We start from the raw sequence: 13635 nt of genomic DNA, 5'->3' as shown, positions 1-13635 counted from the left end.
ATAAAGATCAAAAGTAAGTGAAATACCACAGGTAAATGTTTGATGATAATGGTAATGGATGAGAATCATGAAGTTAGAGCATTTTTCTTTGGATTGGTATTTTAACGTGTTTCAGAGTTATGGATTGCTCATAATAAAATTTGCACTTGTGTAATCGGGAGAGTCTGACATTTTAAAACGTAATCAATATCACCTTAAGGGATTTGTTGAGCAGAGTGCAAGAGTGCTTACCGTGTAGATAATCAATTTCTACTTAGCCCGGGAAAGTCTTATCTGTATTTGTGTGTGTGTGTGTGTGTGTGTGTGTGTGTGTTTCCTCAGATGTAGCCAACAGACGGCTGTACTGGGTGGATTCAAAGCTGCACCTCATAGCCAGCGTGGACCTGAACGGTGCTCACCGCAGAACACACTTGTCATCCGCAGAGAGGCTGGGTCAACCATATGCTCTGGCTGTTTTTGAGGTGTGTGTGTGTGTGTGTATGTGTGCACGGCACATGCATGCATATGTTAGCCAGCGCTCTATGCAGAAACACCGAGATACAAGGATTTTAAGGATTTTGGTCACTACCCTGTGGTATCGTCAAGCCACCCACAGCTCATCGTATCCTCATTTCCCTCAGAAGCCCTGCAGAGATCTGTGCTGTGACTGGGAGTTTTAATGAACTGAGTGTTTAATTCCAGTTATGTTCAGTCTGTGTGTGTGTGTGTGTGTGTGTCCTGGTGTATGTTCTGTCTGTGTGGTAGCTCTCCCTTGTGGGATCGGCAGGCTGGGCACACCAAACAGAGCTAGAGAGCACAGAGCTGCCCAAAGCAATACACGCACACACACACACACACACACACACACATACGCAAACATGCGCCCAACACACCCACCACCCACTCACACTCAAGCACTTGGTCACCAGCCAGCCTGCATGGCAGAGCCAGCAGAGAAACTTAAATCTGGTTGTATGCCAGGTGGTACGGCAGATCTGCCCCCTGTGATGTGTGTGTTTGTGTGTTTTGTCAAATGTGTGCCTGTATACATGTATGTGTGTGAATCTTCCTCTGTATGTTTTGCATGTCAGTGTGTGCGTGTGTTTGCACACATTGTTGCCACTGCAAGACTGTCCCAGCCAGTTTAACATGGGCAGTACTGACATCAAACTAGTGGCTCATTCTTCAGAGGCTTGAAAGCTTCTTGTAGAGTGGTTGCTTAAAATCTTTCATGTTCAAAAATCAGCTGTTGTGCAAGGAAAAGCATACTTAACCCCCTGAGATCCGATTTTCCCTCAAATTTCCTCTTAAGTAGCTTCAAAGTTAGTAAAAAAAATCCCTGATTGCACAACAATAGCGCATACATTCTGTATCTGCTCATTGTAGGGCCTCATTGAATTTACATCAAAGTTGAGTGAAATATTCAAATCCAAGATGCTTCTGTTTCCTGGCTGCAGCATGACATCAAATAGAAAATATCATGTCTTGTGCATCATTTTATATACATATTTCCATGTGATTCAACAGGACACATTTGTTATATTTGAAAACCTTTTGATCTCTACTGGAATTTAAGATAAAGTTCTGTGTTTTTGAACAAAACCTGGCTGAGCAACATGGACTGGCAGGGTTGAGGAGAATAATGTCTGATTTTACAGCAGTGCTTTTTGGGAAATATCCAGTGGGGTTTGATATCTTTGTTAGATGTGCGAGCTGATGGGTCATGAAACTTGTACATTACTCCATTTTGATTTTATCATGCCAACTGGGAAAACAACAAACATCATCAAGTAAAGAGTCTTTCATATCCCATTATCAACAGTGAAACATCAGCTTCGTCTAATAGCAGCAGAAAAAAAAAAACCTTTGCTACATTTCAAAGCCAGAAAACCACTGCTGACAAATCTTTTTGTTGTTGTTGTTTTTTTTGTTTTTCCCACGGTGCTAACCTTTTGAAATGAAAATGCCAATACAGTTAAGCCATTCAGAGCATAACCTTGAGAATTTTTTTTCTGTGTTTTGTATTGTGAGTACAACCTGAGCCAGCACTCCATGGTAACTCACAGAAAGGATGATAAATTCCTCCGGTGTAATATGTAATCGATCCGGGGCTTTTACTGCACTCTACCTTGTTGTGACTACAAGGTGACCTCCGTGTTTAGGATGTTATTGAGAGCAGCTTTTTGCAGTGTACCTCACATTACTAACTCGTTCTGACTCAGTGACACACACACACACACACACACACACACACACACGTGTTGAAGCTTTTTATCTCACTGCTCTGATTTGGGATTAGTCTTTAGTTTCTAAGGCAACGGCAGAAAATGTCAGCTCCTATCTAACTGTGTCTTTCTCAGCCAGCGATAGTGTAAACTTGAGAGAATAAGTAAATAAATCAATTAATAAATGGCAGCCATGGTTATCATTAACCACTGAGCTATTTTCACCCAGGAATCGTCACAGTGACATGAAGAAGAAAGTGAGCGCGAGAGAGAAAATACATGTGAGGCTGTTTAAACTGGTAGAAGAAGAAGAAAAAAGAAACAGTTGATGGATTTAATACTTTAATACAACAGGATATTACAGCCCCAGTTATTACAGGACTAGTACCATAAGGGGAATCATTGAGAACTGCCACCAGATTTGGCTCTTTTTTTTTTTTTTTAATATACCAGAGGACATGGACATTATTCTAATTTTTATGTTGAGGGAACACAGGATTTAGTATTTTGCTAATGTTTAATGTTACATATGTGGCTAATATTCATGCCAATGCTATTTCCAATGCTGGTTTGTAATGTTAATAAAAAATCGCTTGAATGAGACTATACTTGTTTAAGCAGCTTGACCATAAACATAAACACCATCTACTATCAGATTATGAATTTTTGGTCATTTTTCAAAAACATACATAGAGGGAACATAAAGCTCTGGGAACACAGGGGTGAACCCCAGCCACCGCTGCACATCTGATATGCAATTGCATTCATATTCCCGTGTCCCGTATGATGATGTATTCTCAGCAAAATTAGCATGCTCACTCTTCTGCAGAAGATAGAGAAAAACATCAGTGCATGGACAAATATTTATCATTTCTCCCTCTTTCATTTCCTTCCTCTATCTCATTTCCACAAATATATTAGAGATACAATACCTTGATTGAGGCATTGGCAGCATTTAGAATGGACTGCTTTAAAAAAAAACGATCCTAGCAGCCTGTGTGCGTTCTCCCAGCATGCCTCTCTTTCTCAGTCCGTCTCCATTCTCTCTTGTGTAGGTCACTTTGCCCCTCTCTTTCTTCTCAGTAATCTCTCCTCATATCTTATTCCAATTGCTCTCACTCTGTCTTTCACTCTCATTCTGTCCCGCCGAGCCCCTGCGTGCAGAATGTTAACCTCAATATATCATTCACAAATTAATTTTGATAGCGTAGTATAATGGCTGCAAAGAAATTAGATCATCACGGTGGAAATTGGTTTATTCTATGCGCTGAGTTCTGTGTGTTTACTCTGCGTCTGGGGTATGGCACAAAGCAAAGTGTCCTCAACCAAAACACAAAAAAGCCTGCCTTATGCTGCAGTAATTAGATGTAGGATGGAGGCATTATATTATATTATATTATTGGTAAACAAACACGCAGACAAGTGCAGGCAAGTGCTTTCCCGTCCCATAGCACCCGTCTAGGTGTGCAGCATAGTTACCGTAACTATAGCTGTGGAATAACCATAACAACATTTGTAAACGTGTTTGCAGCATATTTACCAATGTGTTGTCAAAAAGTAATAGATCCTTCCAGGACTGTGGTCGTGTTCTCATTGGTCTTATATTACTTCAATGTCATTTTTTTTTTTCAAACTAAAAACAGCTCTGTGTTCCCTCAATGCTATACTCCTTTATCAAAACAGGAAAAATATTGTCTGTCCCTCTGGTATATAACTAACAACGCATAATCTGAAGATCTGAAGAGTCTTACTTAAGCACCGCTCTGTCATACGGTATATTGTCGGTAAACAATTCAGACGTTAATCACTGAGCACATAGTGTCAGATTATGCATTTTTCTTTATCTGTAACATTATGGGTGTCATACTTCTTTTTAATGCATGTTGAGAGACTGTAGGACTGGAGGAGTGTGGCGCTGTTTTCTAATTGAAAAAAATGACATTGAGGGAATATAGGACCTTTGGGATCACAGGGGCTTCATGGGGTCCACCCATTCTTTCTCCTATAAAATTACTAAATAAACACCACAACAGTTGGGAAAACCTGCTTTGTTACAGTTCTGCAGCTCAGTCTAACTGTGACTAAAATATTCATCACCACCTTTACAAATACACATAGTTCTGCAAACACAGGGTGAGGTGGGAGGGTCTGGGGTCTCGTTGTGATGGGTATTGTAAATTATTTCCGTCAAGGGGCTCAAAAGCCGCCAAAGTCGAGTTTCAGAGTGAAAAATTTGCACAGCAGAAAATTTAATTTGATTTTTATCATGCCTTATTATTACCACATTCACTTTCTGTTCTTTCTCAAACCGAATTTGTATTATACATGTTATATCTGTTATTCTACTGTTTATTTATCTCAGGATCGAATATACTGGACAGACAGAGAGAGGGAGGCTGTGTTCACGGCCAACAGGCTGACTGGTCAGGACATCCACACGCTGGCTGAACACCTCAACGACCCCCACGACATCGTGGTCTTCCACCAGCTCCGACAACCTCAAGGTGTGTGCGTGTGTGTGTGTGTTAGTGAATTTGTGAGTGTGTTCATGCCAGTGCACTAATCTCCTCCCGCGTTTCCTTTGATTGTGTGAGCTGAGGCGTACCTGCATATCAGACTCCTCCGTGGGTCCATGTCATCTCAAGCACATGAATAAATGATTCTGAAGGGTTGTACGCATGTGAATGTCGCAGAGTGATCAAAGCACTGCAAGCAGCAACATTCGCGCGGCTGTCAAAACCCCGTCCGCAGCCCAGATTACTCTTGCAGAACAATCCAGATTTGAACTGAACTGAACTGAGCACTTATCATCGTAACCTCATAACCATTCATGTCTCTGTGTATCTCTTCCTCAGCGTGTCAGTTTCTGTATTCATCCTTCTCCCCCGTGTCTCTCTTTGTCCTTATCTGCCAGCCCATTCCTGTGTGTATTACAATCTTTCACTGTGTATATCTTTGCCACTTTTTATATATCTTTGTCAACTCAGGCTTCCCATTCCCAATTCCCTTAGATTTCCATCTTTCCTAGTTTATAGCTGAACACGGCTTTGGGATGAACAGAGGAGAGTTGCACTGGGCCCAGTATCATAAACATTTGTAATTACCTCTGCTGAGGAGCTGTTGGAGGTTATGTAATTGCCGTGTGTGTCTGTCTGCTTGTGAGCAAGATAGCTTTAAAAGTTCAGGCCGCAAAGCTATGACCGTGTTGCAATTCACCTCATCCATCTCAGCTCCATGTTTGGTTAACTGACATCATGCGGGGGATTAGACACAGAAGTGCAAATGAATGAATCGCCATACAGGTCACACTTACATAATTTTAAAGCCCTTACTAAACGACTGTTTAATGGTCACAGTTTTCATGATGTAAAATAAAAGGAACGGAGGGGAAAGGATGCTCTGCTGGGTGCACCATCCGTCTCACATCCGTCTAGTTGCTGCAGACGTACAGCAAACAGTGCAGAAGGTCCAACTGATTTTAATGCATGCGTCTCAGATCCATCCAGCTGATGAAAGAGAGACACGCTGCACTGTTGGGTGGAGGAAAACACCGAATCTGCCTCCTCGGCGGGTGTCTCCGCTCTACTGGGTCGTGTCTAGATGCTAACCAAAGATTTGTGAAACTCGCTCCACACTTGACTCAGCACAGTAGCACTTTGCTCTGCCCCAACATTAACCTTAACCGTACTGGCAAGAGTTTGAACATAGATTTTTGAGAGTAGTGTTATTATCTAGACAGGACCTCTCTCTGTCTCTCTCTCTCTCTTTCTGTCTCTCTCTCTCTCTCTGTCTCTCTCTCTCCATCCATATTCAGGAATACTTCACCCAAAAACTATGTATTTTGTGACATCATACAGTACTCAGCTGGAGATGTCTTGAATGTCCAACGAAAAAGTTTTTAATTGCCTCATAGAGAACGAAAGCTCCAAAGACTTAAGCATTGTTAAAGCTGATTGGTGACTTTGACAAACAGCCGCAGCAAAAGGGACATGAAAACATCAATTTCAAATTCAAATACTTTGCATGCAGAGTAATTCAAATCCACTTGTCTGTCCAGTGTACTTTAGTGAAAAGATTTCTCAGTTAACCACTTCTGGAAATGGCCAATGCTGGAGCAAGTGCTTACAACTGGGCTGCTCAGTAAATTAAAGACACACCCCCAGCTTGTTCACTGGCCAGCAGCCCTACTGGCCACACTGACGCCTCGGTCTGACTGAAGTGTCAGTGTATAACTTTTTTCAACATCCAAAGCATCCCGGGATGAGTAAATGGTGCAAAATAATAGCTTTTGGGTGAAATATTCATATAATCAGTGATCTCTTTATTCATTTAAATATAATTACATAATTCTGTGTGTCTCTCTCATGATTGTCCCCAGGCCCAGACAGCTGTAATCTGGGCAGCATGGCCAACGGAGGCTGTGAGTACTTGTGTCTCAAGGCTCCTCAAATCACCGAACACTCCCCTAAATATACCTGCGCCTGCCCTGATGGACAGGACCTGGGGCCTGACATGAGGGGCTGTGTGCCAGGTGAGAGCATCAATAAGTCATAGTTGACACTGCTATTTCGAAAGGTAATCATTGTTGGTCAAAGAGGTTTGTTGAGCAGAGATAATCGGTTTCTGTTCAGCTGAAGGAAGGTCTTACAGTATTACAGAGTACATGTCATCAGAGGTGGAACCTGTGGGCATTAGTCCTATGGGCTCTACAACCCAAATTATTACTATCCTAGTAAATGGAATATAATATTTAAGTTTGCTCTGATATGTAGTTCCTGTTCACTCTGTCTTATTTTATTTTTACCAGTTCAGCAAGTAATGTAATGTTCAGGAAATGTTCAGGTTTAACAAGTAGGCAAGCTTTGAAATTATATATGTTTACTGTATTATTTCACAATTTATTCCAGTGCAAATATAGCACAGTATAGACTGCCTAAAACCCTTTTAGCTGTTCTAAAATTACTACAAAGCACTGATTGTGTTGCTTATTCCTTTTTTTAGCATGACACTAATAGGCTATTTTATTCAAACACAAATGTTTAATGAATCTATTATTTGTAATCTATAATAATTAAGTACTATTCTGCTAAACAAACAATATAGTTCTTAGTCTTTAGTTCAATATAGCTAAAGAAATGTGGTTTCCAAGCAACACAGTACCAGCATGAGTGGTGATTTCTGGCTACCATATTAATATTTAAATTAGCTTATTAATGCAGCCACAGATGTGTGTTTATCAGTGTTTGCAGAAGCTTTGAACTTGTTTCAGCCAATCTGAACTAATGCCGGTGATTATCCATTTTGTAATGCAGATTTATTGACATACAGTGAGGTTCAGAGGGGTTGTGTTTTAGTTTAGCGGTGCTTTACCACAGAGGCTTTAGATTAGAAAAGATCCTTTCTAATCATTTGAAATAGACTAGAATAGAAGATGCACTCAACACATTTCCCACAATGCTGTTACGTGAGTTCACTTCTTCTGATGCTCCTTTGCTCACAGCAGCACCAAGAAACGACACGACACCATCATCCTCATCTCCTACGGGCTCTGCGCCTGGCACAAGAGCAGCCGATGCCGAGGACTTCCCACCGGCATCAGGCGGAGTATCACAGGCGGACGCCATCCCCCACCTGACCACGGCTCCGTCCGGTGCTCCTGACCTCCTCACGCCCCTCAGCACCCACAAGCCTATGTCGGAGGAGGAGTCGAAGGCCCTGGGCTCCCACCCCACCGCCACCGCCATGGTCATCTCCACCACGCCTGCAGGGGACAGCAGCATCTCACATCACTGTGAGTGGGCTTTGCAAAAATATCAGAAAATTTTAACATTGCTTTAATCTCACAAATTTGAAGGTTTTTGTCAGCTGTTTTGATGTCTGGAACATGAAGAAGTTTTAAACGACTTGCCGTAGTACAGCGTTCACTGAAGCTGCTGTTTGTGTGTGTGTGTGTGTGTGTGTGTGTGTGTGTGTGTGCATGGATATATTAATGTGTGAATTAGATTATATTAGGCTGTAATGATCCCCCTGGGGAAATTGGGTCGTTGCAGCAGCATAAAATAAAATATAGATAAGAATAATGCAAGCTGCCACGAAGTATTACAACAACCCAAATTAATGAAAATGCAGCTGCAAATAAGTAAATGGGGATTTAAAAAATCAGCATCTTGAGTGAGAGCTTCAAACTATGACTGCAGGTATCTTTTATTGTAGTAAGCTAGTATTCTACCAATTATCCCATTGATTGAGTAATCCGATAATTTTCCTTTTGGAAATGTTAACATTTTATTGCATATTTTAACAATACAAAACATTATCTTTCCATACAAAAACCTTTTCAAAGACCTCATGAAATGGACTCAAACTTTGTTGATTTTATGCAGTTCCTGTTGAAACAGGTTGTTTGGGTGGGAGGTAGCACAGGGAAGGATCATTCTCAAGTGCAAACTGATAGGATATTACTTTGGGAGAGGGTTTTAAGGTTTTAATGATTGAAATTTTAATTTACACCCACTAGTGCAGGATTATGTCACTGTTTAAAATCCTCTTGTTTTACAGGAGGTAGAAGTCAGGTGAGGTCATTTCATGGAGACTTGAATACATATGCCATGCTACAAGTGCCTTATTACATTTATATTCAGAGTTTTAAAGGCAACATGTTTTCTGAAATGCAAAAGTCAGTCAGTCCTAGTTGCAACAATTTAAACATGCATTGCAAATCTTTAATTGCTATTCACATGTTCATCTAAAGGTGAGAGAAATGAAGTGTCCGGACTTGTGAGATTTTCACATTAATACTTTAAATTTACAGATATATCACTTCCCAAAGGCGCACCTAGCCTCTACAGTGAACTGGCTGTTGCATTTAACAAATTGCAAAGGCCAAATAATGCTCTTTTCAAATGTTGGGGCTATTTTAATGGGGCATAGCAAGCACCCATAACTCATAAAATGTATTTATTAAACACTGGGAGAACTGACACTCGCTCATCACAATGTAAGATTACACTTTTGTAGCCTCGACGATCACAGGGTATTTTTCCTTTGGCCCCTGCAGACCTCTGTGCAATTGCCAAAGGCCGAGTAGCCCATTAAGGAGTTAAAGACAGATGTGGCGCAGTCCTCTGATGAAGCTGTACTTTTGTCCGAACCTCTTCATCTGTTGCCAAGTACCACACCCTCCAATCCCACTCACACTCTTAATGTAGCTAACAGCCTCACCCTCACCATAATGACGGCATTAAAGTGAGATATCTACAAGCCCCAACAACCATGCTTGGCTGACTTTAATGGGAACGATGGATGGTACCTTGTCGCCTTGAAAATGTCGCCTTCCCCCCCATAAATTGTGGGTAGGGTATAGACTGTCTGTCTGTCTGTGTGTGTGTGTGTGTGTACATTAATGAGTGTGTTGGTAAGTTGATATGTAAAAAGGGTTTATGCTGTAAGCTGTGGGGTGACATTGTGCTAATGGAGCCTGGATGGAGATTATGCACAGAAGGTCAGGGGCAGTGCCAAGGTAGCACAGCCTGCACCGCAGCCTTGGGGAGGGACCAGCCTCTGACAAATGCCAAGCGGCTCATCATTTTTCTCTTCTCCCTTCTTTCTTCCATTCTTCACTTTCTTTTTTCACACCCAAACCCCTTTCTCACTATCTGTCTCTTCTTTGTAAAACACTCACGGCCATGCACGCATGATCACCCGCTCCCCACCTTTCTGGTTTATCTCACTCTCTCTTCCACCGACTCTTCCTTCCCGCTCGCTCCTTTTTTCTCTCTCGCTGAATTTTTCTCACACCTTTTTTTTTCATCACTCTCCGTGCCCCCTCACTGACTCTCTCCCTCTCTCTCTCCTCTTGATCACTCTAACTCTCCTCTCTCTCTCTCTCTTTCTCCCCCCTCTCTATTGCTGTCCCACTCTTTCATTTAATTTCTCTCTCCAGCCGGCAGTGAGCATTTCCTCCTGGGTGAGAATCTGACAGTGGCTGTTTTGGGGGTGGTCATTCCCATCGGTAAGTCACCTGAAGCCTCCTTGTCTATATTTGTCTGTCTACACTCGGCGTCCATGCCCTGCAGGGCTCGGCGTATTGCGTAAAGCCCTGTCTACCTGCCGCCCGTATCCACTCTGTTTGTTGCCCATTCACACTGATCTGGCTCTGCCTGGGATGAGAGGACCGTGGCCTAGAGGTCTTGTTCTCCGCAGTCTCTCCGGAGTCATTCTCTGTGCGTCTGACATGGCTGCCACACCGCATTATTCACTCACTCCACACTGTGTTGTTGTGTTGGGTTCTGCTACAGCCAGAGGACACCTTGTCAGTAGACCTATTGTCTCTGTATTGTGTTGCTGGTAGGAAGGAAGCACTCAGAAAATAATGCAAACTGTCACATAAACAACTGTTTACCTTGGATATGTCAGAATTATTTCCCTGCATAGTGAAGTGGTTAATGCCTTGGGACACAAGGAGCTATGCACCACCAGTAATAAAATAATAGAATTTGTATAAACGAATAATGCTACTGTAGATTTGTCTTTTGTGCATCTGAAGGTTGAGGAAATAAAACATATGCAGCAATAGTACACAATATTGAGGTAAGTTAACCCAGACAACCAGCGGTGAGTCATTTCACAAGAACCGTATTCATCATAGACATCATGTCATGTGGTGGAAACACAGGGCAGGACAGAAAATCCTCTCTGTAAAGAACACAGAGGAAGCACACTTAGCAGTAGCCCACTGGTGTTGATGAAATTTTGAAATTACAATTCTTATTGAGAGATTTGGTGAGGATCATTAACCCTCATTTACCAGCCCTGGAGGTCCCAAACCAACCCTGGTGGTTCATGGATTTTGAGGAAAAAGTTGGGGAAGCCCTGCCTTACGCATCATTGGGTTATATCGTAACTCTTTTTATTCCTCACCCAAGGAATTCTTGAAACTCATGTAGTCCAGTAAAGTTTTACCCACCCTTGTTAAAAAGCTATAAACTGTGTGATAGGCAGTGTATGGCCCAGTCTGACCTGATGTTCATAATTAATGGTGAATGTTTAGCCAAGCGACCCACACACACACAACCTCTCACTCAGTCCACCGCTGCCCCCTGCCCTCTCTGTCCCCCGCATGCCTGTTGTGCTCCTCTCTGTGCCTGTCATTTCACGCCATGGACTCGTTCTGCCTCGTTAACGCTCCCCCCCTTCCCGTGTCCCTGCCGCTGTGTGTTAAACGCATGCAGTTCCTATCGTTGCCACAGTGGTATTCGGCCTACTCTGCGCCGGAGTCTACCTGGTGTGGCGCAACTGGCGGCGCAACTCCACCAAGAGCATGAACTTCGACAACCCCGTCTACCGCAAGACCACCGGTGAGGGCGAGGAGGACGAGATCCACATCGGGCGGACTGATGCCATGGGACACCACACGCACCACCACACTTACCCGTCGGGCGTTGGCGTGGGAGTCGTGGGAGCGGGAGGGGGCACTTGCCCACAGTTCATCGCCTTGCCACTTGGGGGCAGCATGCCCGACCCGGGAACTCACTGGTACACAGAGCAACCCATGCTTTCTACTGCAAAGTGACCCACAAAGGCGGCTACAGGGGAAGATGGCCGCTCAGGCACACGCACACATAGTGAGGTCAGGGGAAACTCTGACAGAGTTTGCTAACAGGACGAACAACATATCATCATACAGGACATCCAGCCTTGCACAGCCATGTCCCATGCCAGTTTTCATACAATGAGCAGCAGTAGTAATAAAACAACAATTACTCCTCATAAAATAATTTCATACATTCATCTGTCTGTGCTGGAGCTGGATCTATTTTTCCTCCAGTCAGTGCTGAGAATTAATCATCAAAGTAATTACATGTACTAAAGTGTTCCCAACATTGACTTAAGCTGGAATATTAAGTCAACCTGACTCCATAGTTGAGTCCTTTTTTTGCATTCATAGCTGTGTGAAGTGTGTGTCCTCTGTCTCTAATATTTGACAGAGCTGTCAAAGATTATTTTTCATCCTCTGTGTTTTAATTTGGGGCGTTGTCTTATTTGAGGTGGAGTCTGGAGCTCTGGGAGCGCTGTTTAGGAAGGAGGAGGTCTGAAACTAGGGCAGCACCTTTGCTGATGGGACAATCTGTACAGATTTATGTCAATTGCGTCACCTCTATTGCAGCTGTCATCTGTAGTTAACATTTTTGTGGGTGAGGTTTCTTCATTATTGGGATTTTTCCCAAATCTAATTGAAATGAGAGCTTTTAACGGAGGTTACCATCCACAGTTTGTGTGTACTTCTTCATTATCTTAGAGGCACACCTTTAAGGGTGGGCTGTAGAATATTATGGAGTGTAGAGTATAGTATGCAGATTGTGTTTTTCTTTTTTTTTTTTTTTTTTTACCTCAAACACCCCAGGGTGCGAGGAGTGTACAGGAGGGTTGCGGACTGCAGAGTAGAAGCTGGAGGCTTATTTAAGCTATTTTTTATGGACAAAGAGGATGTGAGATTAGCGCTCTAGACCTCTGAGAAAGGAGCGAAGTGGATTCTTCCCAGGTGTTAACGTTTTCTTTCCCATGACTTCTATAGATGTTAAGAGGTTTGAGATAAGCAATAGACTGTTGCTTTCAAGTGTGGTGAGTCATTGTTGTCCGTCACTTGTCTTTGCATTTTTGATGTCAACAGGCCACACTATATGTGGTTTGCAAAAAATCCTCATTTGCTTTTCTAAGAATTTTATTCTGTCATTTGCTTTTATTCTTTCAGCAAGTGTGCACATTCACTGCACCGATAAACACACACATCCACGCGTCCACATACACTGCAGCGTTAGCAAATTCATGCTGGCCTCCAGAGAACAGAGACAGTGTGCACTTGCCCTCAGAAAACACAAACAGCATGCATAATTGCTCACCCACTGACAATACAGCCGCTTATCGTTCCAAGCAAGACAGGAACACACAAACACACACTCGCATGCCCATGCACAAAAGCACGCAGGACTCCGTGGCCTGCTCTCCCCCTCCTGAGATGGCTGATGTCTTTGAGCAGACGGTTTTGGACAGTGCCATGTGGGGAGCGCCCAGCAGGTGGACGACTGCTGACAAGGACCTGTCATGTGATGTAGTCACTGAAAACAAGAGGGCAGAGTCTGTTGTAATGAAGTTGAGACCAGCTTCAGTCTTCTTGTCAGTGAACAGACTTTTTCTGTGGCTGCACCGGTTTCATCCTGTCATGAACCCTGGCAATCCATTTGGGGGCAAAAAAGAGAAAAAAAAATACTCCAGATTCCACTTAATCCTGCAGATTGGGATGAACTGGGATTTTGCAGGATCCAGGTGGAGAGAGATTGCGGCGTGTGTGTGTGTGTGTGAGCGTGTGCACGCATTTCTGCTTGTGGGCGTGTGTTCATTATCATGCATGTGAGTACTTATGTTCATCCCACAG

The 13635-nt window shown here is 43.0% G+C and overlaps 1 protein-coding gene across 1 annotated transcript in view; it reads left to right on the top strand.

Moving 5' to 3' along the window:
• LOC115374843 (low-density lipoprotein receptor-related protein 8-like) overlaps positions 1-11775 on the top strand; it is a 59917-nt gene extending 48142 nt beyond the window's left edge. The window contains exons 12-17 of the mRNA XM_030073986.1: positions 322-461; positions 4567-4708; positions 6583-6735; positions 7705-7995; positions 10147-10215; positions 11435-11775. Of these exons, the coding sequence (XP_029929846.1) occupies positions 322-461; positions 4567-4708; positions 6583-6735; positions 7705-7995; positions 10147-10215; positions 11435-11775 (1136 nt within the window). The remainder of the gene's footprint in view (positions 1-321; positions 462-4566; positions 4709-6582; positions 6736-7704; positions 7996-10146; positions 10216-11434) is intronic.
• Positions 11776-13635: the final 1860 nt, after the last annotated feature.

The sequence above is a fragment of the Myripristis murdjan genome, chromosome 17, assembly GCF_902150065.1.
Source record: "Myripristis murdjan chromosome 17, fMyrMur1.1, whole genome shotgun sequence".
NCBI classification, from domain to species: domain Eukaryota; kingdom Metazoa; phylum Chordata; class Actinopteri; order Holocentriformes; family Holocentridae; genus Myripristis; species Myripristis murdjan.
This window is presented reverse-complemented; position numbering and strand designations above follow the sequence as displayed.